At 35.3% G+C, this 26,250-nt stretch overlaps 1 protein-coding gene across 1 annotated transcript in view; it reads right to left on the bottom strand.

Annotated features, from left to right (window-relative positions):
- Positions 1-556: 556 nt before the first annotated feature.
- Positions 557-26,250, bottom strand: part of LOC149899251 (fatty acid synthase-like) — a 53,323-nt gene continuing 27,629 nt past the window's right edge. The window contains exons 25-39 of the mRNA XM_090114207.1: positions 24,759-24,874; positions 24,400-24,550; positions 19,386-19,557; positions 17,242-17,354; positions 15,432-15,596; positions 13,849-14,021; positions 8,835-8,984; positions 8,454-8,663; positions 8,250-8,358; positions 7,839-7,989; positions 7,386-7,536; positions 3,462-3,609; positions 2,002-2,181; positions 1,356-1,458; positions 557-1,174 (exon numbers count right to left, since the gene is read on the bottom strand). Of these exons, the coding sequence (XP_089970333.1) occupies positions 597-1,174; positions 1,356-1,458; positions 2,002-2,181; positions 3,462-3,609; positions 7,386-7,536; positions 7,839-7,989; positions 8,250-8,358; positions 8,454-8,663; positions 8,835-8,984; positions 13,849-14,021; positions 15,432-15,596; positions 17,242-17,354; positions 19,386-19,557; positions 24,400-24,550; positions 24,759-24,874 (2,670 nt within the window). The 3' untranslated portion in view covers positions 557-596. The remainder of the gene's footprint in view (positions 1,175-1,355; positions 1,459-2,001; positions 2,182-3,461; positions 3,610-7,385; positions 7,537-7,838; positions 7,990-8,249; positions 8,359-8,453; positions 8,664-8,834; positions 8,985-13,848; positions 14,022-15,431; positions 15,597-17,241; positions 17,355-19,385; positions 19,558-24,399; positions 24,551-24,758; positions 24,875-26,250) is intronic.

Raw genomic sequence — 26,250 nt, 5'->3', positions numbered from 1 at the left:
ATCATAGAACATAGAACTGGGATTTGGAAGATCTCTCTTAATATATATAAATCTCGTGTCACAATGTTTGTCCTCAATGGACTCCTAAACCACTTAACCGATTATAATAAGATTCGCACACCATGTGCAGTTCGATCCAACTTGAGAGATAGGATAGTTTAAACATGTAGGTACCACGGGCAAAGCCGGGGCGGACCGCTAGTAGTTTTATAATGCAAAAAAGCTATTTTGACCGCTGATGTGGACGGATGTGTTGACAATTTAAAAACATAATTATGTAAATATCTGCTAAATATCTGTTACTCCCAATTATAAACTGATAGATCAAGGTTTTAGTTATTCTTCAAATTTACATAACAAAATATATAATTTATATGTTATAAATTATATGTTATTGCTTATTTGAGTCCTACTTAATTTATACGTAAGACTATTATGAATTAGTTATTAGTATGCTTTTAGTAATGTACCTATAGGTAATACGTTTTTGTGGATCTAAGTTTAAAATTTCCTTCTGAAGCTACTTCGAAAGCTACTGTGGTAATAAAACAAATAATAAATTCATAAAACCGTTTATTTATTTAACATAAAGTGAACTAATTATCCATATCAGAGGACATAAAAGTATCCGCATTCAGTAGGTACGTCTCACATAGATTCTTATGCTCAAATGCTTCTAATATATCTTCGTCAAGATGTCTGTTTATTATTCCAGCACAACGCAGATCTTGAGCTGCGTGAGCTAATGGTGCTTTAAGTTTGTATTCAACTATTGGCTGCATAGAATAATCCTGTAAAGAGAACTTTTCCAACCAATCACTAGGTGTCATCACAATTAGCAGCGATCGCAATTTCTGCGGCTTCGATGAATAATTTCTCACTTGTACAATACGTAAATATGCTGTTTCTATGAGCTCTCTAGTATATTGGGCAGAATGATTGACTCGTCCTCTCAAACCACGTAAACAGCTGTCTACTTTTTCTTTCCAGGTTGGAGCCTTCTCAAAGGCTGTTTCTAGTGAAGCACTACTTTGCCCCGACATAATATTCACCATGTGTCTGCCCACGGCTTCCTGAAGCGATGTCTCATCTTGGAATTGTTGGAGTTTTGAAGCGAATTGCATTTGAATATCTTTGGGTGCACCTCCAATGCAATATACTATACCCGTCAGACCTAAGAACGAAGAAAATAGTATACATACACAATCAATTTACACATTCATAAGGAATCAAAACTTCTGACTTTTATTGTTCCAACATATCTAAGTACATAAATCAATGGAGACTATTATCATTAAGAGAATGCCGTACTTTATTTAGTTTTCAAATAAGTATCTAAGTACTCATTTCCTTACCGTTTTCCTCCAGAATGGCTGCCATTTCTAAAGCAATGATGACTCCTGACTCGTAACCCAGTAGATAGAAGTTTTCTTTTAGTTCGGTCCGTTTTAATAGAGTCTAGAAAGATCCAGTCAGAATTATACATATAATAATCTACGACCATCTTTTGAAGCTTACAAAATTATTGAGATTTATTGTATCTTATTTAGTCCTTGGTACAATGGTTAATGCGTGATTGTAGGACGCAGAAGGCTGATCACCTACTTGCCAGTAAATCAAATTGATCAGTGAAACAGAACATAGATACACGGAAATTCACATCCATTCAAATTTCCACGAGTACAACTAGTTATTTCTTGATAGATACGTATGAGTCCTTAAGTATATAATGTACTAGAGGTCCGCCCCGCCTTCGCTCGTGGTAGGTACATATTTCGCAATAAAAGGTAGCCTATGTCCTTTCTCGGGTATCAAAATATCTCCATACCAAATTTCATGCAAATTGGTTCAGTAGTTTAGGCGTGATTGAATAACAGACAGACAGACAGACAGAGTTACTTTCGCATTTATAATATTATAGTATGGATTTTATTCATCATTAACTCACAGATTGCTACTTTTATTAGCTTATGTTATAGGTAATACCTATTATTTAAATACCTTAGCAAAGCGTAGAGCAACATCTTGTAATGTTTCATTTTTAGCCATTGCTAGACCTGGTTGCAGCACCAGAGCTGGTAACTTTAGTCTTTCACACATTTCCGAGAAGCGCTTGTAGTGTCCTTCCACTCCAGGAACAATACACAGGAACTTTTGACTTGAGTCGAATTCATCATCACGCTAAAAGTATATTAATCCCTCAGTCCCTGAATCACAGACACAATAGAAAATCTATTGTGTCGCGGCCCGATCGGGCCGCTCGGTGGTCAATGGGTTAAACATTATAATATTAAAAGTCTTATTGCCTTTTTGGCAATTATTGTTTGATACGAATTACGAACACAAATTAGTATTTTAAGAAATAATAAAAAAAATATATGATTATAATGTTACGGAGGCAATGCTGCCGTCGTACGAGAGAAGGGCAAATCTAGCATTTTGGTGGAACTGAGATAATTGGGTTTAAAGTTTTTACCATATTCTGCTTCATAGCGTAGAAACCCATTGCTTAATAGAAAAAAAAATTGATGACATAATATTATATGCGTGAAGGTTAGTAGTATTAGGTATATATTTTACTTTTTAGTTTTTATATGTATATAATTAATTATTTAATAAATTTAAATTTTCCCTTTCAACTTAAAACTTACTAAACAACTTACTTAAAAAAATATTTATAAAATTCCACTTACTACAAAGAAAAGGCATAATTGACTGTGGGCACAACTGGCGCGTTTCGACCGAACCCTGCCCTCCTTTCCTCACCCCTAATCGCAAATAGTTAAAAGAAATTTGTGCCTTTTATACGTTAACTAGCGGTCCGCCCCGGCTTCGCCCGTGGTACATATGAAAAATAGATGTTGGCCGATTCTCAGACTTACCCGATATGCACAGAAAATTTCATGAGAATCGGTCCACCCGTTTCGGAGGAGTATGCAGACTAACATTGTGACACGAGAATTTTATATATAAGAGATTAATTGAAACATGCAAGGATCTTTTATTAAGTAGACAGGGCACATCTGGCCACACATCTGGCATTTAAGCCTTTTCTTTGTGTTATGTTGTAGAATGTAGATGTGCCTTTTGAAAGTAGTTTTTAGTAAAAATCTGTATGAACTAAAGTCACATCTACGTATAATATGTGCCTTTTCATTGTAATGGTAAGTAAATGTGCCTTTTAATTGCATAAAACGAAAATATTTGTGTCATTTGTGCCTTTTTATAAATTTGTATCTCTTTATTCCTTGGAGATAAAATTTTACAAAAAATTGAGCAGATGCGCCTTTTTTTCCTGATTCCAAATATGTAACTCAATTTTTCAAAAAATGTTAGTTGTGCCCTTTTTTCTTGCGACGGCAGAATGAGACTTTGCCATAATTTTATAGAATGATTACCTCTATGGAACTACATTATTAAAAATAGAAAGAAAAAAATCAGTAAATGAATAAGGAAAATACCATAGATGCGCTGTTGGTCAATGTGGACAAAAAGGCCATCTCAGTTGTAGCAAATAGTTCATCCGAATCTACGTAAGAATAAAACGTTTCCAAACCCGTAGTATCTTTATACTCTGATTCATACAACAGTTCTTCTATTTGGCCAATTCTAAAACAGTGATAAAATATATCAAGAAATAGGTTATTTGAATTCTGACGTACATTAAGTTATAAAGCTAGTAAGATATTTTAAAATATATGCCAGTCATTTGCATTCTGACTGATTCTGAAGTTGTATATTTGTAGTTTATAATGGTATTGTTATAAATTAATTCCCAACTGGCAACCCGAACCGAGTGGGTGTTTATAAAAATGAGTTGAACAGCGGATTTGACACACTTTCCGTTGGGCTCTCGGACGTAACGGTCGTTTTGGTTGTGCTTAGTTGTTTTAATAATTATTTTGAGTCGATTATTATTTTATTGTTGAAAGTAGACATATAAAGTCATTTTGTAAGGAATAAAACTTTTCTAGGTTAAATTTAAAATAGTTAAGATCAGAATTGGGATTGCCACGCGTTTTAGACCGTTTGCCATCTAAATTTAGTGCTTATTAGTTGTTGTTCAGTTCAGTTGTTCAGTGTTGAAAGAACATTATCTCAACCGTAGCGAAATAACATCCGTTGCGTCCTGTGAGCGGGAGTCATTAAGTACCTTGGGGCTATTGATTAGTCATGGTCAGTAGGGTGGATTGTCGTTGTATGAAAAAAAATTTTTTTTGTTAACTCGTAATGGAACTATTACCAAAAGTTGTGTTAATGTATAGATCTTCTATAGCCAAAATATTTTTGAAATTGGTCAATTAGAAATACTGCCCCAAGTAACTTCAAGTTTGAGAAATTTCAAAAATTTCGAGTATTTTTCTCCTTTTGTTTTATATAATTTAATAAGATTTCTAAAACTTTGTAATACAATTTAGGTTAGATAAAAGTCAATCTTTCAATATTATCGCCTAGGACATCACTAGTACCACCCCCGCGACCCCCGCGGTCCCGCTAGTTACTAGCAAAAAACGGAAATTTTTTAAACTTGAATAAAGTTCTGTTGTGATTTTTCGAGTAAATAATTTAAAATGTCGTTGTCTACTCTTCGTAGTGATTTGCAGTGTCCTTTGTTCGGTCATGGACGTGATTTAAAATCGAATGTTTTACCTACATATGAAGATGTTACTACTATGTTACTTTTGGCTGAGTCGAGGTAAGAAACAGTATCGTAACCTAGCTACTGACACTTACAAAACGCTGTCTGAGAAATTGTTGTTGGAATGGCAGTCAGCATCAATACCTACTATCGAAGTTCGCTCAGTAATAAAAAGGATAAAGGTCTATCGAGATATTTCTAACGTACAAGATTTGAGCTCCGATCAACAGTACCTGTATGATATTTGTATGGCTATTAATTGCGGTCATTGTAGTATAAGTTTATCCAAAAAGAATCCTGGCAAAATTGTTCATTCCAGGTGGCTCACGATGGCAAACAGACTACTTAGATTATACGTTTCGACAACGTCTCCTACGGAAAACCTAATACACTTGGTAACATTTATTTTGAATGTTTACGCGCCTATGTGGTTTCAAACTCAAACTCAAACATTCATTTATTCAATTAGACTACTATTTCATCAAAATTTTTCATCAAAACAAAACCAACATGTATTTATGGTGCAAAACATTTGCATAAAACCATTATTCTTTCAAGGTACCTCCCCGAACACCTGAAAATGATAGTAGATCCAGTCATACAACGAAATGGTTTCTTTGGTCATACAGAGAATATTTTGTTGGCTATGTTGGCTGACGAAAGAAAAAATATAAGAGTTTTGGCACTGCGTAAAATCCTTAAGGCACGTGATTCAGCAGTTAGGGGCGTGAGAGAATTTAAGGTTCCTCAATTAAATTTCAATGCTGTTGACTACATTGACATCGTCATTTGGAATGATATGGTCGTCACGGAGCCTCCAATTTTAAAAAAAACATAAGCACAAGCATAATACTCGAGTGCATTGAGACGCCTGAAAAAATTGATCATTTTATAATACCTCTTCTAAAAAAGTACCCTTGTCACACCCAAGCTACAGAGAGGTGTGTTAAAATAGTAACAGAAGCCTCTGCTGCAGTGTGTGGTCCAATAAGAAGGGATGGATTCATACGAACCCGCCTTCTATCACGTAAAATTATGCCTGTTTTTGAAACAAAAAAAGATTACAAAACACATTGATTTTTTTATTTCTTGCAATTTTTTTTGTCGATACACAGTTATAATTTTCCATAATTAAGATCCGTGTTTTTATAATTATGATAATACGGATAGTTTCTAAGCTAATAAAAGTAATTTTTATTGAAAATTTACTGATTTATTCATCTCCATCAAACATCTAAATATTGTCTAAAAAGTGTATTTTCTCAAAATATCAGAGGGCTTGGGGCAGTATTTCCATAAATATATCAAGAAATTTAAATATACAGTTTTAAATGTAATCATATCTGACAACTTTTGGCAATAGTTCCATTTCGAAATTCCAAAAAAAAAAATTACGATCCACCCTAATGGTCAGGTTAGGCCGAGTCGGGGAAGCAAAGTTGTTAAGAAAATAACTAGTTGCTATGATAATAACAGGTGCTACGGGACAGTTCTCAACATGCTACGTGTTGAAGGAGGCAACAAGGGTTCCCAGTGGTACGATGTGCTGTGCGCTGGCAATGGCACGTGCGCTGTACATCCACTGCGCCGCTGCAGTTGCTGACAACGGGCTTCCGGGCTGCTTGCAACCAATCTACGGCGCCGGGATGCCTGCGTGAACGAGGAACGACGGTAGCCTCTCACCGCTGCTGTCGAAGACTTTGTGTTTGTGGTGCTATTGTTTATAGACCACTTAGAGAACATACGAGGGTATGGGTCTCTGTTTTGAAAGTTTGTGGTGCTATTGTTTATAGACCACTAGAGGACATACATGGGTATGGGTCTCTCTGTTTTGAAAGTTTGTGGTGCTATTGTTTATAGACCACTAGAGGACATACATGGGTATGGGTCTCTCTGTTTTGAAAGTTTGTGGTGCTATTGTTTATAGACCACTAGAGAACGTACAAAAGGTATGGGTCTCTCTGTTTTGAAAGTTTGTGGTGCTATTGTTTATAGACCACTAGAGGACATACATGGGTATGGGTCTCTGTTTTGAAAGTTTGTGGTGCTATTGTTTATAGACCACTAGGGAACGTACAAAAGGTTGTCGCTTATGAGAGCACTTGGAGCCACTGTCGTTACGACGGTGTATTACATTTTGAGTTTTATCTATATTCGTGTTAAGTCTGAAGGTATCTAATTCTGTAATAAGTATTTGCTTTTTAATACACCTTGTCTATGGCCGCTTGAGTGCACGCTTGCGTCCATGGCACTGGTAATGGTAAAATAGAGATGAAGGTCATTTTTCGTTCCCCTGCATAACATATACGCTTCAGACTATAACGCGAAACTAGGTTGATTGCTAACAAGTTTCCTTTATGTTCCTGAGACAGCGCTAAGGCGATGTTGAGTAGATTTCAAGGGATGAAGCCAGCAGGTTGGATGGATCTGATGTTACTTGCTAGTGGTAGAAGTCATGCTGCGGTCGAGGACGCCGCACTGTCAGGAACGGCCGTGTTATAAATTAATTCCCAACTGGCAACCCGAACCGAGTGGGTGTTTATAAAAATGAGCTGAACAGCGGATTTGACACACTTTCCGTTGGGCTCTCGGGCGTAACGGTCGTTTTGGTTGTGCTTAGTTGTTTTAATAATTATTTTGAGTCGATTATTATTTTATTGTTGAAAGTAGACATATAAAGTCATTTTGTAAGGAATAAAACTTTTCTAGGTTAAATTTAAAATCGTTAAGAGTATGGTAAATATACCTTTGTATTGTTAGATCGGATATTTCGTCTTCACGGTAGGATATATTGTACTCATTTTTCAAACCAGCTTGCACGGCCTGTGCTCGGTCTACATCCATGCCTAAATCTGACAGAGTAAGGTTCTCATCTATTTCTACTGGAAGTTTAACTCCTGAAAATATAAATTTAAATTTTGTTAATTTTTCCTATTTTTACTGTATGTTTAATGGTTTGCCTGTTTAATAAGTGCTTAAGTAATCGGATTTAATAATATTGCAAATAAGAATTCTCTAGGTATTTTCGTTTTCACTTTTATTCAAATTTTAGTTAATGAATAGAAAATTGTAAATATTTTGACACATTTTACATTTAAAGTCTTCTAGTGAGAGATGTATGACGTGTAGAAATAGTAGTGGTATGAAGTAGGCTGCAGTAGGTTTATGACTGCTATGGATGGAAATAAATTGAACCTACCAGCCCATTTAGCAACGTCGTCAATCAAAGATTTGTTATCTGCTGGTACAAGTTGTGCTTTGCTGACTGCTTCTTGAGATATCAAAGCTTCTTCAACTGCATCAATAGCACTTCTTATTGACATTTGATGCTGGCCATCGTTGAGTTCATTCTGATAGCAAATTTAGTTAGTAAGAGATTTATTAATCTTCTTTGTATGGATAAATAAAATTATATAATGATCGTTTAGAACATAAATATTTTATGAGTTTATACTCATAAAATATATATATTACCCAATACAATATAAAAAAGTAGTCAAAAAATTAAAAAATTAAATGTCGAGTAAATAATTGGGTTATAATGTATATATAACTTTGTTATAATTATGTTAGCACCAATAAAAATATAACGTTAAGGCCACACAAATACCTTTAATAGCGACGGAAGTCGAATGAGAGTAGCAGGATAACCATGTTTTGCCCTCAATAATGTTACCTGTTCGCCAATCACATTTTCGTTGTTTATGATAGCAAAATACCTGAAATAGGTAATATAAAAATTGTAGCGTTTCCTTTAATATTTTCATTATTTTCATAATATTTATGAAAAAGCGTAAAAAAAAATGTAATATACCTTAGCTGAGTACATAATACTCTCGTTTGTGAATCCAAATCTTCCAAAAATTCATTTACTTTGTCAAATTTGTTATCATTCGTAAGTATGGCATATACTCCTTCAATGTTATTCTTTTTATCGTCTTGTAGAATATTAAGAATTATATTTTTGTCGGCAATATCTTCTTTTTCTTGTATTTTCACCTCAACTCCCGTTTTTCGCCACATTCTGATAGTGAAAAAGTGTTCATAGAGTTCTTATATGAATAACAATAAAACCACAGAATAAAACTAAGAAACTTCAATACCCATTCAAATTCAAATAATAGAACAAAAACTATAATATAAAAAACACTATATTCAAAATTGATCACGATAAAAATCAAATAGTACTTTTTACCTTATTTTAAATAGCAAGCTTTCAGATCGACCTTCGTAAATAAGGTTCAAGTTGCGGACTCCTCGGTCGACAAGTCGGTTAACAAGTTGCATTGCTAGTACATCACTGTCCGATAACACTATGTGAGCATTATTTGGAGAGCAATTTAATCTGAAACGTAATTGTCAATTATCAGTCGCAATTATGATCTTCCAATAAATCCGGAAAGATTTTGGAATTAGTAATTAAATAAATACTACTAATTATAACTATCTTTTGTTGTACAGTGTCACCGAAAATCAGTGCTGAGGAATTATGCCTCATAGCATCCCCTTTTGGCGCAAATAACGCACGCATAATATCTATTACTAGCGGTCCGCCCCGGCTTCGCCCGTGGTACATGTTTACGTTTTCTCTACATAAAAACCATCCTCGTACTTCAAGGAATATAATAAAAAAAGAATTATCGAAATCGGTTCAGCCGTTCTCGAGTTATGCGCTTACCAACACATTTTGCGATTCATTTTTATATACAGGGTGTACCAAAAAGTAGTGATGAACGGAAGCTGAGAGGTAGAGGACCTAGAGGGCTATCCGAATCACCCCCATGTATGTTATGCGATTTTTCGTATTTTCGGAGTTGTGACGATTTTTTCAATTTTTCACCTATCGCCGAGTACGATGATATTTTCACTCATGCTGACGTCAATGATTGCGGAAGATGCTTGATTTTTTTTGTGTGCTAAGCTGAAAGATAGGCCAATTCAGTATGGTAACATTTACTATCGTTAGATCTTTGAATGGAATAAAAAAAAAAAATAATTAAATGGCAAGAAAGATAAAATTACCCAGTATGTTCACCACTTCAAGGGCCCGTAAAAAAATAAAATCACATAAAAAAAGTTTTCCGTTTGACTTTTAAAAACTTGCTCTATCTATCAGATAGCTACCCTGAAAATTTCATTTTATTATTCAGAAGGCTTCAATCGAAAAATTTGAATCTAAATGTGGTAAGTGCAAAAATTGAATTAACATGATGATCATTAAAATCAATAAATAGGTGTTTAATTACCAGAAATTTTTAAAATAACCCCGCTGTTGCTCAATGCAAGTGCGACATCACCGTAAAAAGTAGTCTTTTAAATGTCTGAATGCCCTTTTATCATTTTTAATGGTTTCTTCTGCTACTATGAATTTCCGGGTTATTTCGTCCAAATTGTGGCAGTCTCTCGTCTTTGTAGTATCCCCACGGAAAATAATCAATAGGGTTTATGTCCGGGGACCGTGCAGGCCAGGCTAAAGGGCCAAGATACCCTGAAAGATGGATTGGTCGTTGCAGCCTGCGCATGCGCCGGTGAAGCCTGCCTTAAAGCCTGGCCTCCACGGTCCCTCGACCTAAACCCCATTGATTTGTTTCAATGGGAATATTAAAAAGACTTCGGCTACTTGAGAGAATGCCACAATTTAGACGAAATAACCCGGAAATTCATAGTAACAGAAGAAACCATTAAAAATGATAAAAGGGCATTCAGACATTTAAAAGACAACTTTTTACGGTGATGTCGCACTTGCATTGAGCAACAGCGGGGTTATTTTAAAAATTTCTGGTAATTAAACACCTATTTATTGGTTTTAATGATCATCATGTTAATTCAATTTTTGCACTTACCACATTTAGATTTAAATTTTTCGATTGAAGCCTTCTGAATAATAAAATGAAATTTTCAGGGTAGCTATCTGATAGATAGAGCAAGTTTTTAAAAGTCAAACGGAAAATTTTTTTTATGTGATTTTATTTTTTTACGGGCCCTTGAAGTGGTGAACATACTGGGTAATTTTATCTTTCTTGCCATTTAATTATTTTTTTTATTCCATTCAAAGATCTAACGATAGTAAATGTTACCATACTGAATTGGCCTATCTTTCAGCTAAGCACACAAAAAAAATCAAGCATCTTCCGCAATCATTGACGTCAGCATGAGTGAAAATATCATCGTAAATGCTTAATTTACCACAGTTCGTACATTTGGCGATCGAGCATTCGGGACTCGGGTACTTCTTATCTGTACATACGTACTGCTGCACTCGCATTTTCTCCACTCAAAAAGACCGCACGAAGCATAAGTACATAATCCCGTGATGTGAATTGATATGACATCGTACCGGGAAGAACGTAAACAAACGCGACGAAAAAAAGCAAGTTTTCACTTCCGCTAACAATTTGGCACTGTTTGTCGCGTTGGGGCGGGGGGCCGTTGGGGTGCGACGCGGGCGCAGGCCGCAGAGGGAAAGGGGTGGCGGGGTGAGGAATCGGAGCTTCGACGCGAGTTTGCCGGAATTTATCAATGGATCTGCGGATCGGCGGACCTACTCGAAATCGTACGCTAGAAAATTACAACACAATACCTAGTGTGGGTCATTGATTAAATTATAGGTTTAACAATTTTTACATATTTATGTGGACAATTTTGGGACATTTCTGTTTGTTAGTGTTTTTAATTATTTCTTACACAAGTATGGTTAAAGATACTTAACACCCTGTAAAATTTTTTGTACTGATTAAAAACTAGTGGTGTATACATAATTTAAATTTAAATAATAATTTTATACGAACTTTGGAGATTGAAGTAGAAAGTTCAGTTTTTTCTCTTTAAATTATATTACCCTCCGGGGAAGGATGTACTGACACACGCCACAGCGCTACAGGAACGCCTCTTTGGGCTTATCAACTTTGAAACCTTTGTCTTCCTCCGGAGAAGAATGAACTGCCGCTCTTGTTAAAGATCTAGTTCAAAAACATCTTTTAAAAGCAAGTAAGTGAAAAAACAAGTATAATATCTACCAGCCGTACCCAATTCACAGGATAGTCTTGGCAGTGAATGAAAGGACCTTGGACCCAGTGCCATTGAAATGTTTGCAGTAATAGCTTTCCTAATCTTGACTGTCGAGGTAGTAAGAAAAAATTTCATTCAAAGGTAGAACGAAATCTCTTTGACAAGAGTTATTAGTTTGAACGTTTGAACACTTCACAACCTTCTAGGGCTGTACAGCTAGGAAGCCGAATTCTCGCGCAATTGCACCGGCTCCTACTACAACGTGCTCGAACAGTCGACACAAACATTTCCATTCAGAGGGGAATTCTATAAATAAATTTTAATCACAGGTTATTTCAAGTAAGACAGTCTTAAACAACCGGCTCTATTGCCTCGAGTTCATTATAATAGTACCCAAGTGGAAGAAACCCTCTTTGCACCCAGACCTCAAGAGGCGTGCTACTATCAGGATAAGTCCTCTCAATCGTTCACTGACAAACACGCACAGGTTCAGCTCCAAAGCAAATACAGAACCTACAGCTGAAAGTATGGCTCATTTTGAATAGGTCAACCTGTTGTACACCTTGATGGACAGCTTAAAAAAAAATAAACATACATAGACTGCTGGTGGCCACTGACCAGGCTATAAAAGGATGCTAAATACTTAGCTAAATTATGTATAACTGACGGTTTAGTACACTATTCTTATACATAAAATCAGTCGGTTTGTATTTAAATAAAATTATATTAAAATTTCATCTGATCATTTAAGCAGACATTACCTTAGCTAGAACAAATCTTTCAAAATTACAAATCCGGAAGGCAAGGAAGGTTATTCAAAAACTCTTATCGAGATATTTTTAAAATAAATCAGCATGCTAAAAATAATTATTTAACTATGTGATTTATAAAATTAATAAAAAATTGTTTGCATTTATTAACGCGCAGCTACTATTATACTGTTATTAGCTTTTGGACGTGTTCTCTATTTATTCCTGTTTACATTGCAATTCAAACAATGGGTCGAGAGTGAAGACGCGTTTACCTCGCATTCCGCAAGTTAGCTAAATTATTGTCACATATTATGTAAATATGAATCCAGTTTCAAGCGCATTTTCCAATCCATAAGAGGTTCTCTGACTAATCTGTTTATTACTACACAGCATCCGGTGAGACCAGCTACAGCGGCTATCATAGGTGGCAGGGTAAAGTGAGCTCTTTTAGAGTCGAGTTTGAAATCTGGGTAATGTTACATAGTTATAGTAGCATCATCAATCTATTTGGACAAATATCTAGTTATATCTAGATATGTTTATAAACATTATTATTTACTTACAAATTTTTAAAGAATATAATAAATTCGATCACAAGGTGGGATTCGAACCCCCGTCTTTCCGCCACAGGGTGGAATTATTATTATATTATTGTCGTAGTGTATCTAATACTAATCAAAATAGAAGTCATTAGTAATCACAATCGAGATTTTTCAGCCTACTCAGGTTTAAGTGCATATTATACTGATTAAAATGTTGACAAGATATACTTGTAGTATATTTATGGATGTATTTTATGCATGGTATTGAGACAAATTTTCAATAATTATCAAAGTCATGATTTTATACATTATATACTTTGTTTATAGGATGTATATAAGCTTTTTGGGGCATTACTCTATCACATTGTTGCATCTTATTTATCAAGCCACCAGGAGATATCAAACAACTCTCTCATAATGGACTACGGACGTCAAACGGAACACATAATATATAAATTTTACCTTAAAATAAAATTTGTATTATGTTTCCTAAGACGTCCGTAGTCCAGATAAGGTCTTCCTGGTGTTATTTTTGCACCATTCATTCCGTATCATTTATGAGACGAACAATGAGAATATTTCTGGTGGCTTGCTGGGACTGTGGTGAGTTTTGTCTCCCACCACTCGCGGCGCTGGCGGCGGTACCACGTGACGGGCTTAAAACTAGCACCATCTAGCGACTTCACGGGGAAAAAGGCGATGTACTCTCTCATAATGGACTACGGACGTCTTAGGAAACATAATACAAATTTTATTTTAAGGTAAAATTTATATATTATTATACCCTAACAAAAAAAGTTGTTTTTGTTTTCCTTTCTTCCTATTATTTTAAATCATTGTTATGTGTGATAAAATAAATGTTTATCTTTCTTTATTCTTTCTTCTTAGTTAACTTATGGATTTTTACCTTGCTTTTTCCATACAAATGTCCTGTTTCATATCGATCAGCACTCGACCGCGATGTTTGCTAGTTGCCACCAAATTGAATGCTCTCAGTACCTCGTTGGGACTGTATACTACACGAGTCAGAGGTCGCACGTAGCCTTTAGCTATACCTTCACTTAATTGCAATTGAAGTTGCTGAAACAATCATGAATTTGAATATCATAAATATTCCCTTGCAGTTATTGTTTTAAAAGATTTTCGACGCCTTGAAATCAGAATAAATGGCATCTATATTTTTTTTCTCGTTAAAACTTCATAATTAGCCGTATCAATGATAATCGCAACTAATAATCATTGGATTATCCAGACAAGTAGAAAGTTGTGGGTAATCGAGATTCTCATCAAGGGAACAAGTATTTAAGGGCCCTTAGTAGGTGAAAACTGCAAAATGGACTGTTATCTATGAGCTATAATTGAAAATATTGAAGTTTTTACGCACTGAAATTTCTAATATGTATTACAGAACGTATGTGTGATGGGAGGACTGTTTCCGAAACACGATTGGAAAAATTTTGCTCGATAAAAAAAATCCTGAAGTTACCTCTAAAATATCATTCATATAAATACTCATTACAACCGTATTTTACGATAATAATTCGTATAAAATCACAAATACATAGGTATTTACCTTCTCGATTTCGTGACTGTTTTAGATTTAGAAAATACTAAATATTTTCATTCACTTTTTCATAAAAATGTGCGCTAACGATTTTTAGTTTCGAGCATATTGATTCCATACTAAATGCGGACCCCCTCACCCCTTACCTAAGGCGCGAATAGCTGAATTTTCGCTGACCGCCTAACCCCTCTTAATAAATATACAATACTAGCGACCCGCCCCGGCTTCGCACGGGTGCAATGGCAACGTCCCGCAATTTTTAAATCTGTAATATCTTCGAAAATATTCACTTAAATCATACGGTGTAAAGGGCCATATAGCTGATCTATATTAAATGAACAATGTATTCAAGGTATTTCATTGGTTAAGACTTAAGGATTAATGCTGTATTGGTTAAAATCGCTTCGAAAATTAGCCATTATATTTTGTCGTAAAAAGTAAATGACAAAAAAAAGTTAATGTGGGTTATCCATAAGAGATAGACATATACCATCACGGACTTTTCTGTAGACCTTTTCAATGTGTACAATACTTAGTACATTATTTTGATAAAACTCGTAGGTAGGGTTCAGCCTGCGTTTGCAATGTAAGCGGAAAAAATGTAATTATTTACGACATCACATTAGAAACCTCAAAAATAACAGTACTTCTCCACTATTTAATGGATGTTATTATACATATAAACCTTCCTCTTGAATCACTCTATCTATTAAAAAAACAACATCAAAATCCGTTGCGTAGTTTCAAAGATTTAAGCATAAAAAGGGACATAGGGACAGAGAAAGCGACTTTGTTTTATACTATGTAGTGATGATGTATATTTTATGCAGAAAGCAGTTATTTTAAAATCATACATAGTCTATGTATGATTTTAAAATAACTGTAACATAGATCCTTCTACTTTTATTACCATGCACAGTACATACCTTTCTTACAAGTTCCTTTCCAGGTTCAAATATTGATGAGAAATTAATTATTTTAAATGTTCTGTCATTTGTAAGGCAGTGTATTCCAAAGTTATAATCCTCACGGCTGCGTATAAAACTTGTATCAATTGTTACACCACATCGTCCACAGCATTTCAAAGTTGCCTGCAAATATTAATAGACTACAATAATATTACCTTTACGTATTATAGCCAAAGCATTTCTGTAGGTACATCATTATTTTTTTCCTATGCAATATGGATTTTTATAGGCCCCAAAACGATGTCTAACCGTTAAAAATACTTTTTTTTCTGATTATCTGCTCATATCTGAAGTCGTAAACTTGCATATTTATTTATTTATTTATTTATTTATGATTCTTTATTAAACAAAATATGAGAAAACGATAGTATGCAAAAAGAAGTAGTAATACAAAAGCATAATTTGTCCAAAAGGCGGCCTTATGGCTAAACAGCAATCTCTACCAGGCAACCTGGCGGGAGAGGAAATGCAAGAAGATTATGGGATAGTGCAAAAATACAAACAAAGTATTAATGCAAAAACAACTAAAAATAAATATATTTATATAAACATACACCTACATAAAAATAAACAAATACAATATCATAGATACAATACTACAAATACATATAATATTAAATATATCCCACCAAAAACATTTTCATGTAAAATGTTGCCAAGACGAGCCCATTTTACTCGCACTGTAAAAAAGTTATCAGATCTCATGTAGAGCCAAGCTTCTAACACTACACGCCTTAACTCTACAAGGCCTAACTTCACAAACTCTACACCTTAGTCAAAATATGTGGCTTGGCCATTTCGCTACATTCACATCGGCGTAAGGTGAAAAATTAATTCACTGTTCATTACTTTTGTGTTATACAATAGTTCTTGTAGTAACGAACGGTACGAACGAACGATATATATATATATATATATATATATATATATATATATATATATATATATATATATATACATACACATACTAAATAAAAAAAATAAAACTCAAATGAATAAAACAATGATTGGCTTCAGAAGGCATACAGGAAAGTAAGGAAAAAGTAAAAAAAAGAGGAATAGTAACAGAAAATTGGAGAAGATACTGTTGGGATAGGTAATAATCTTTAAGTAGCGTTTTAAAGGAGGAGAGGGATTGTGCACGTCTAATATTTTCAGGTAACGCTTTCCACAGCTGAATAGCGCGCACTGTGTAGGAATTGTTAAAAAAGTTAGAACTACGGATAGGAGTACTTAATAATAACAGATTAGTAGATCGAAGAGAGATAGAATGATTAGAACTTAAATAAATGAAATTATCTTTTAAGTACGGCAGAGTCTTAGGGCTAAATAGTATACAGTATAAGAGATGAAGCACGTGAGTCCCGGCGATAACGAATAGGAAGCCAGTTTAACCTTTTCCTGAACTCTGAAACATGGTCAAACTTGCGTAAACCGTAAATGAATCTTATGTAGAAATCTTGAAGCTCCTCAAGGGTGTCCAGTTGATATTCATAAATATCAGGATAGCAGGAGTCAGAAAAATCGATGAGAGGAAGGAGAAGAGATTGAGCCAATGTAATTTTGGTAGAGATCGGAAGAAAGTTCCGTAAGCGCCGTAACGAAAATGCAGATGAAAATACCCTTTTTTGCACTTGCACATATTGCCTCATCGAAAATTCATTATGTACAACTTCTATACTTCTCGCGAGCCAAGCCGCGGGGGTAACGCTGCCTAAGCCAATCATTGTTAATGGGATAAAATAAAATATCAATTAATATACTTTACATTTTTCAGTTCACCCTTGAGGCTGCCGAGAACTATGTCGCAGCCTGTTCCTTTAGTACTTGAGAGAACCATATCTCCAAATGCAATATCTCTCGAATTTCCGATGTTTTCTTCTGCAAATACAAGAGATAATTTTTCAAATAACAGTTCATTTTATCGTCTATATTAATTTGATATCTGATAAACCATGATTTCTTATAGCATTATTGTTTACAGTTTAGGAAAGTGATGACGCTAGACGACCTATATAATAGGGTGGAGTGAAAAATATTTTTTTTCATTTTCGTTTCGGCATACCTGTAAAAAGATGTCATTATTGCTCATAAATACACATGCAAAATTATACTTTGCAGGTGCCCCCAACATCATGAACTTTCAGAAATTCAAAAAATTTCGTCGAAAATCATTAAAGTTTAATTTTGACAAATTAACGCTAAATCAGATTCTGTGTTATCTCGTTGGTTGCCAACGGGAAGACACAGAATACACAATATTTCAATATATAAAAAAGTGGCTATCGCTGGCTACCAGTGGCTCTGGTCGGTGGCCCGTTGGCGCCGACTCTTATTGTAGGAAACGTTGATTTTGAACAGTGCCGTTAAGGAAATAACACTAATGTTAGTAATATTTCTTAATTATATTTTACACGTAAATACAATTAAGATCATAATTTAATATTTTTGATGTGAGTTCTATCTATAATTTCGCTTTGTTACAGTAAAGTGTTGGAAGTCAAAATACGACAAACGACATGTTGTCCTGTATTTTGTTTGCCAGAGAAGTACCCAGTGTCTCAATTACCAACTTATACTGATGCTAAGAAACTATTACTTATTTATTAGATATGAATTTAAACCTGATAAAATAACAAAATTCATTCTTTATCCGAAAGATTAGCTACGGAAATGTTTGATGTGTGGCGAAAAGCATCGCTTCCCACTATTAGCTTTAATAGAGTACTACAACTTATTCGACACACCATATTCGATGAATATAGACGCTTATTAAAACCTTATCAAGACCGACAAACTAACAAAAAAGAACAAGAAAAGATAACTGAAGTATTTTGTCACTCAGTACCAAAGGTTATTTGATATTTGAAGTTGCAAATGCATTTTTTTTTAATTCTCTTGTACTTGCTCAAAAGATTATACCAACTTAACTACATAGTTAAGTTGGTATAATCTGTCAAAGGCTCAGTTTTCTGCCAGCCATGTGGCAAGAATGTAAGAAAACTGAGCCTCTGACTTCTAATTTATCTGAAGAAACCTTAAAAAACATCGTGAAAAGCGGTTTGACTACGTTTCAGAATATCAAAGATTTTCTATAATTTGCCCAGGCCGTAAAGCATATTATTATCAAATTGGTGACATAAGCTTCAAGTGCAGTTTAATGAGAAAGGAAACAAAATGATTTTATAATGGCAAGAGCATCAGTATCACGACTGCTAATGCCTAATAATATTATAATCTATACTAATATTATAAAGCTGAAGATATTGTTTGTTTGAACTCGCTAATCTCAAGAACTACTGGTCCGATTTAAAAAGTTCTTTCGGTGTTAGATAGCCCATTTATCGAGGAAGGCTATATGCTGTATATCATTACGCTTAGATTAACAGGAGCGGAGCCACGCGGGTGAAACCTCGAGGCAACCGCAAGCGCAGCTAGTACTAAATAATTACTTATTTCTGATATTTTCATTCTTCTATAATATCATTTTCATTAATGAAATAGGTTAAAACAACTAATCAGGCTATTATTTAGTGTATCACAAAGAAGTTTGTTATATAATAGACTTGAAGGCCAAAAACATACTGTGATTAAAAAAAAAAATCAAAGTTTGCGAAAAAATCATATTTTTCTAATTTTCAATTAGGTTGGGGCACCTCAAAACATCAAGACAGGTGAACAATATTTTGTGTGCTGAATTCACTTATTAAAAGGCACCTTTCTGTCGCTATGCCTTTTGAAAAAAACAAAGAAAAATTTCTTTCATACATTATCACTCCACCCTACTATATGTATAATATCAGTGTAATTTTTCCACACTGAAAATAATACTGCTTTAAGACATCATAGTACGGAGGCTAATCTTAGGAATATGGTTCCACTATTTTATAGCTATTTAAAAATGTAAAGTACCTTTTAGTTTTGGGAACAACTTTTTGAGGAAGCGTTTCTTGCTACAATCGCTCACTGTTGTATATACCTCACAATCGTAAGCTAAACATATGGATATAGCAGCCTGTCCTAAAGCACCGGTACCAGAGTGAATTAAAACTTTGATGCCGGGAGCGAATTTACCTTTAATATTCTGTAAACAATAAACTTGAAATATATATACACAAATTGCACGAGTAGAGTAAAATTAGAAACTAGGGGTGACGAAATAAAAATCGAACGTGGAGTGAGACAGGGAGATCCTATTTCTCCGAAACTGTTTATTGCAGTACTTGAAAGTATTTTTCAAAAACTAGACTGGAAAAGCAAAGGTGTGTATATAAACGGACATTATTTAAGCCATCTGAGATTCGCTGATGATATTGCCATACTTGCTGAAACTGCCAAAGACCTTGAAGAGATGATGAGATCACTGGACTACGAAAGCTCTAAAATCGGACTAGAAATGAATGTAAACAAAACCAAGATATTAACCAACAATCATGAACGTCCAATAGCTATAAAAGGGAACAATATAGAATATGTCAGTGATTACATCTACTTGGGAAAGCAAATCTCATTTAAAACGACAAGTAATGAAGAAGAAGTAACAAGAAGAATCAACGCAACTTGGAAAAAATTCTGGGCACTGAGAGAAATCTTAAAAGGGAACTACAACTTACACATGAAAAAGACTATATATGATACATGCCTATTACCCTGTTTGTTGTATGGCTGCCAATCCTGGATATTCATAAATAAAATAAAACAAAAAATAAAATGCAGTCAAACAGCGATGGAGAGGAGCATAAAATTAAAAATTAAAAATGAAAAAATACATAAAGTGATCTTAACTATATGTCTCTATCTTCCGAAGACGATAGTAGTGACGATAGTTTTCGCAGTTCTTCCTTTGTTCCGTTAAATAATTTCCTATCCTCTTGTCTCCCTCCCAGCTTGAAAAGTTTCAATGTAATCCATATAAATGCCCAAAGTTTGCCTGCACACTATCCTGATTTCCTCTCCTCCTTCGACTCTATTAATGCCCACGCTATCCTTATTTCCGAGTCTTGGCTCAAACCCTGCCTTCCTTCCTCTGCCTACTCACTTCCTGGTTTCCACTTAATACGGAATGATCGCTCGGGGAGGGGTGGGGGAGGCGTCGCAATTTATCTACGGTCTCACATTCCATTTAATATTGTAAGCGTATCGCCGCAACCCCCTCCCCCTGACGCTGCTGAACATCTCATTATTGAAGTTTCCTTATCCCATAAAAAAATCCTCTTGGGTGTGTTTTATAGTCCTTCCCTCTCCATTAATTACTTCCACTCCTTCGAAACCATCCTCGCAAAATTTATTCCTATCTATGAGCATTCCATCCTTATGGGGGATTTTAACACCTGCCTCCTTAAAAACGATTCCCGAGCCAAGACTCTCCTTTCTATTACTGAATCTAACAACCTTCATCCTCTCTCCTTAAAACCTACTCACTCTATTCCAAACTGTTCTCCTTCTCTCCTCGACCTAATCTTTGTCTCCTCTCCTAACCTCGTCCTAAAATATGGTCAGTATGATGCTAGTGCATTCTCTCATCACGACCTTATTTTCCTCTGTTACAATTTGCGATCTCCCAAACCTAAACCCAAACTCGTGATGCGACGCAATTTTGCTGGGATAGACATCGAAAGTCTTCACCGTGATGCCGGTAAGATTGACTGGTCTGTTATATTATCTGCCGATACAATGGACTCGAAAGTTGATTTGTTTACTTCACTTCTGACTCAGCTATACGACCAACACGCACCCCTCAGACCAGTCAAACTTAAACATTTACCTGCTCCCTGGCTCACGGATGACCTCAAGTCACTGTTAAATTTAAAAGCGAAAGCTAAAGCCAAACTTAAGTCGAATAACAATGACTTGAACAGGGAAAAGTATGTCAAGATTCGGAATCGTTGCAATACATGTTGTAGAGATGCACAACGACGCCATATTCACTCATCTGTCGAGAACGGCGACTCCAGTAAAATCTGGAAATTCTTAAAATCCATAGGAATTGGTAATAAACCTAGTAACCCCCTTCCTGATAACATCAATATAGATCTTCTAAATCAGCATTTCACCGCTTCTTCTCCTATTTTAGATAATAACACAAAATCAAACTCTCTCCAATATATTTCTTCTTTACCAATTCCTGATTTCCCCCCGTTCCATCTGAGCCAATTCGCTAATGGTGATGTTAAGAAGAGCATAATGTCAGTATCGTCTAATGCAGTCGGTAGTGACGGCATTAGTCGTAACATGATCATCCCTATCCTTGACCTCATCATTCCTATCGTAACTCATATTTTAAACTTTTCCATCTCCTCGGGTACTTTTCCCTCTGCTTGGAAAAGTGCTCAGGTTATTCCTCTCCCTAAAAAGTCCAAACCCTCCTCCCACAGTGATTTCCGACCAATTTCTATTTTACCGTTCCTGTCAAAAGTTCTTGAAAAATTAGTGCATCAACAATTCAGTATTTTCCTTAACAGACATAATTTATTCAATCCTTTCCAATCCGGTTTCCGTCCTGGTCATGGGACGACTACTGCTCTCACCAAAATCACCGATGACATTAGACTTGGCATGGACAACAAACAACTCACCGTACTTACGCTACTTGACTTCAGCAATGCTTTTGGCTCTGTTGACTTCGAGTTACTGCTGGGTTTGTTACGTTCACTTAACTTATCGCCATTAGCGTGTGATTGGTTTCGTAGTTATTTATACGGGCGCCGGCAGCGAATTGCACTCGATGACATTTCATCGTCCTGGCGCAATATCAATGCCGGCGTGCCTCAAGGTTGCGTCTTGTCCCCTCTTCTCTTTGCAATTTTCATTAATACTTTAACTCACTCTTTAACTTCTCTCTACCACATGTATGCCGACGATGTCCAGATCTACACCCAAGCGACTCTGGAAGACTTGCCCAAAGCAATCAGCAAGGTCAACAATGATTTGTCGACCATTGTAAACTGGAGCAAGAGTTTTGGTCTATTACTCAACCCATCAAAAACTCAGACAATCATTATCGGCAGCGCGTCATTTCTCTCAAGGATTGATTGGGCAACTCTTCCGGAAGTTTTGTTGGACGGCATACAGATTGGATATAGTACCCACGTTAAAAACTTGGGTATTTTTATCGATCAGACCCTGTCGTGGGATGTCCATGTGAAGGAAGTTAGTAGGAAGATGTTTGCTTCTGCTGGCTCACTTCGGCGCCTGCGCAACTTTCTGCCTATCCCAACCAAAATAATGCTAGCTCATTCCCCTCTCCTATCCCACCTTGATTACGCCGACACCTCTTTCCTTGATCTTTCGGAAGTCCAGTTGAATAGACTTGAACGCCTTCAAAATTTTTGCATTCGTTTCATCTTTGGTTTGCGCAAGTTCGACCATGTGTCGGACTATCGCAAAAAGCTCAACTGGCTTCCCATCCGCTTCCGCCGCAACTCCCATATCCTACATCTTCTTTTCTCCATCCTCTTTGATCCTAAAACTCCTCACTATCTCAAAGATCAGTTTGATTTTTTCACTTCTCCCTTCCCACGTTCTTCCAAAACTCTTCTTCTGCGTGTCCCTGTCTCGAAGACCAAATTTTATGGTAATTCCTTTGCAGTTCGTGCAGCCAAACTTTGGAATGAACTCCCACTAGAAGTGCGTCAGGCACAAACCTTAAGAAGTTTTAAGCACCTACTTAAGGTACATTATCTCTCTCTTACCTAGCTTATTTCACTCTTCTTTATTGTTATCGTATCTTCTTTCCTATCCTTATTTTGTTATATATTATTATATTTATTCGTTGTATATGATATATTAATTTTATTTTGTTCATTTACGCCTTATTTTTTGCTCACCCACCTCAATCAAAATCTCTCCTTACGCAAATACATACGGTAGCCTGGAAGAGATCGCTACCTAGCGATAAGGCCGCCGTTTGTACATGTCTTTCTCTATTTTATGTTCTTTCTGTATTTGTACTTTCTGATGTGTGTGCAATAAAGTATAAAATAAATAAATAAATAAATAAATAAATAAATAAAGTTAAGAGCGAAAATATTCGTCGAAGAACTAGATTCACCGATGCTCTCAGACACGCACTCTCACTAAAGTGGAAATGGGCAGGGCACATCTCACGATATGAAGACCGAAGGTGGACCATGGAAGCTACAAGATGGAATGGACCAAAGGGGAAAAGGAATGTGGGTCGACCATTAAAACGGTGGGCTGATGATATAATACACGTCTCAGGAAAAGACTGGATAAAGACAGGCAAGGACAGAGAGTTATGGAAAAGGATGGAGGAGGCCATTACCCAAATAGGGGTCGAAATCTCTTAGATAATACTAACACTAACTATAAGTAACCAAAAAAACCAAAGTTGCTTTAATTTTAAGCAACTACTTACTAACAAAATTGTATATTAGGTATATAATAAGTGAGATTTCGAATAAATGGCTTATTTATTATTTATTATTTTATTTTATTCTGTAAACAAACCATTCAAATAAGCAACTGATACAACAAGAATAAAATATATTATATGAATGCAATAACCAATATTTTGAAACATATACATATATATATATATATATATATATTTCAAATCAATTAGATAGAAAATAAAAAAAGACGTGTGGCACTCGGGGACTGCCGCGGTAAAGCTATGCCTTCAAGCCACATCTCCGTGCCCGTCGGAGTGGGGAGCGTGAGGTTTTTTCGTTACGGAATTTCTGGATTCGGTCCCCGCGCTCAAGGCCCGCGATAGAAGCTATGCAATAGCTTAAAAAAGTTTGTTACATCTTCAATAGTAAAATATACATTTAAATACAAAAATAAAAAAATACAGATATAATAGCGAAATAACGAATACGAATAAACGAAATTGCTCTATCTTCTTTCAATTAGTGTAAGAAATATAACAATTTAACTTAAATAATATAACAATATAACTTACCAAAACGTAAAGTGCCATACAGTAGGCCAAAGGAACGGTTGCTGCATCTTCGAGTGTCCAATGTTCTGGTACGGGCCACAAGAGGTTTGGATTAGCTTTAATTTCATTGCTCACAGAACCTCCATTGATCATGCCCATAACTTTGGTACCACTGCAATGAAAGTACATTTATAATTCACATGTTAATTGAGAAATCAACAAGTCTCTAAAAAGGTCTTGTAGAACATTCTACAGCTTAAAAAAGAACAGAATTCGTTATCTTTGAAGTTTATAAAGTAATTTGTAATGTTATATTGTCGTATTTTAGGTCTTCCTTTGATTCAAGGAGTAACGTATTATATCTTAATTTATTTACATACTTTTTGGTCACTCCACTGTAGTCCAATCCATAATAACCTTTAGTTGTGTTTTCACTGAATGGAATTATACCATATGCCCTCTTGGCATCCAGATCATTAATTCCAGCATAATGAACCTAGGAAATAATATCAATAGAAGTTATATTTATTTATTTATTTATTTATTTTGAAAACTACACAGCTTACAGTTTGACTTACTCTACTTATATCTATGATACAATACGCCAATTACGAGTTTTACAATTATTATCATTTACATGTATATTTAAAACAGTAACTTATTAAAGAGTGGTGAGTAGTGTGTGTGGGTGAGTGCGTGCGTGCGTTTGGGTATGTTTGTGTGGATATATGTGTGTGTGTGCATGATTAAAATGTGTTAGGTACGTTAGATAATATTTTAATTACATTGGTTTTAAAACGATTGCGAGGGCTGTTAAACATGTCAAGAGTAGAAAATTTTTGATTGTATATCGAAGGCAGGCGATTAAAGAGTGAGTTCTTCATATATTGGTTTTTTGTACGTGGTATAAAGAATAAAGGAGTATTACGTGTTCGAGTTAGAGGGGTGTTAAAATATATATTTTCTGTTAATTGGGGGCAGTCTAGTTTGTTGTTTAGGAGATCATAAAGAAACATAATATCTGAAAGAGTACGTCTGTCTTCGAGAGTATTCATTTTAAAGAAAATGCAGGATTCTTTGTAGTCCTTAAAGTTATGTTTTGCTTTAAAACTAAGATGCTTCATAAATATCTTTTGTATTTTTTCAATTTTGTCTATATATTTTTTTAAAAATGGTCGCCATATTATACTTCCATATTCTACTATGCTTCTGACGTAACTATGATAAAGCATTTTTAAACACTGAGGGTTTTTAAAAGGTTGACTTGTTCTTAGGATGAAACCAAGGGATTTGTATGCTTTACTGGACATGTACTCAATATGGGCGTCGAAGAAACATTTATCGTCCAGAAGGATGCCGAGATCCTTTACTGAAGTTGTTCTATTAATTAACTGATTATTGATACTATATTCGAATAAAATAATGTTACGTTTACGAGAAAAGCTTATGGTTTGGCATTTTTGAATGTTTACACCGATGTTATTAATTTTAAAATATTCTCCGAGATTATCTAGATCAGATTGGAGTAGATTACAATCGGCGGTACAAGTTACTTTACGGAAAATTTTGTTATCATCGGCATACAGTAAGCAATTTGAGTTCTTAATACAATGTGTTATATCGAAAAGGAAAATGTTAAAGAGTAAAGGTGATATATGGGATCCTTGTGGAACTCCGGAGGTGACGTTTATGAAGTTAGATTTATGACTTCCTATGACTACTGCCTGACGACGGTTTCTAATATAAGATATTACCCATCTATGAAGATTACCCTTAATACCTACAGCATTTAGTTTCCCGGCGAGAACATTATGGTCTACTCTATCGAAAGCCTTTTCGAGATCGGTATAAATGACGTCAATCTGAGCGCCG

This window comes from Colias eurytheme, chromosome 21 (assembly GCF_061535395.1).
Source record: "Colias eurytheme isolate Ceu_HAF_F1 chromosome 21, ilColEury1 Martin Lab GWU primary, whole genome shotgun sequence".
Taxonomy (NCBI): Eukaryota; Metazoa; Arthropoda; class Insecta; order Lepidoptera; family Pieridae; genus Colias; species Colias eurytheme.
This window is presented reverse-complemented; position numbering and strand designations above follow the sequence as displayed.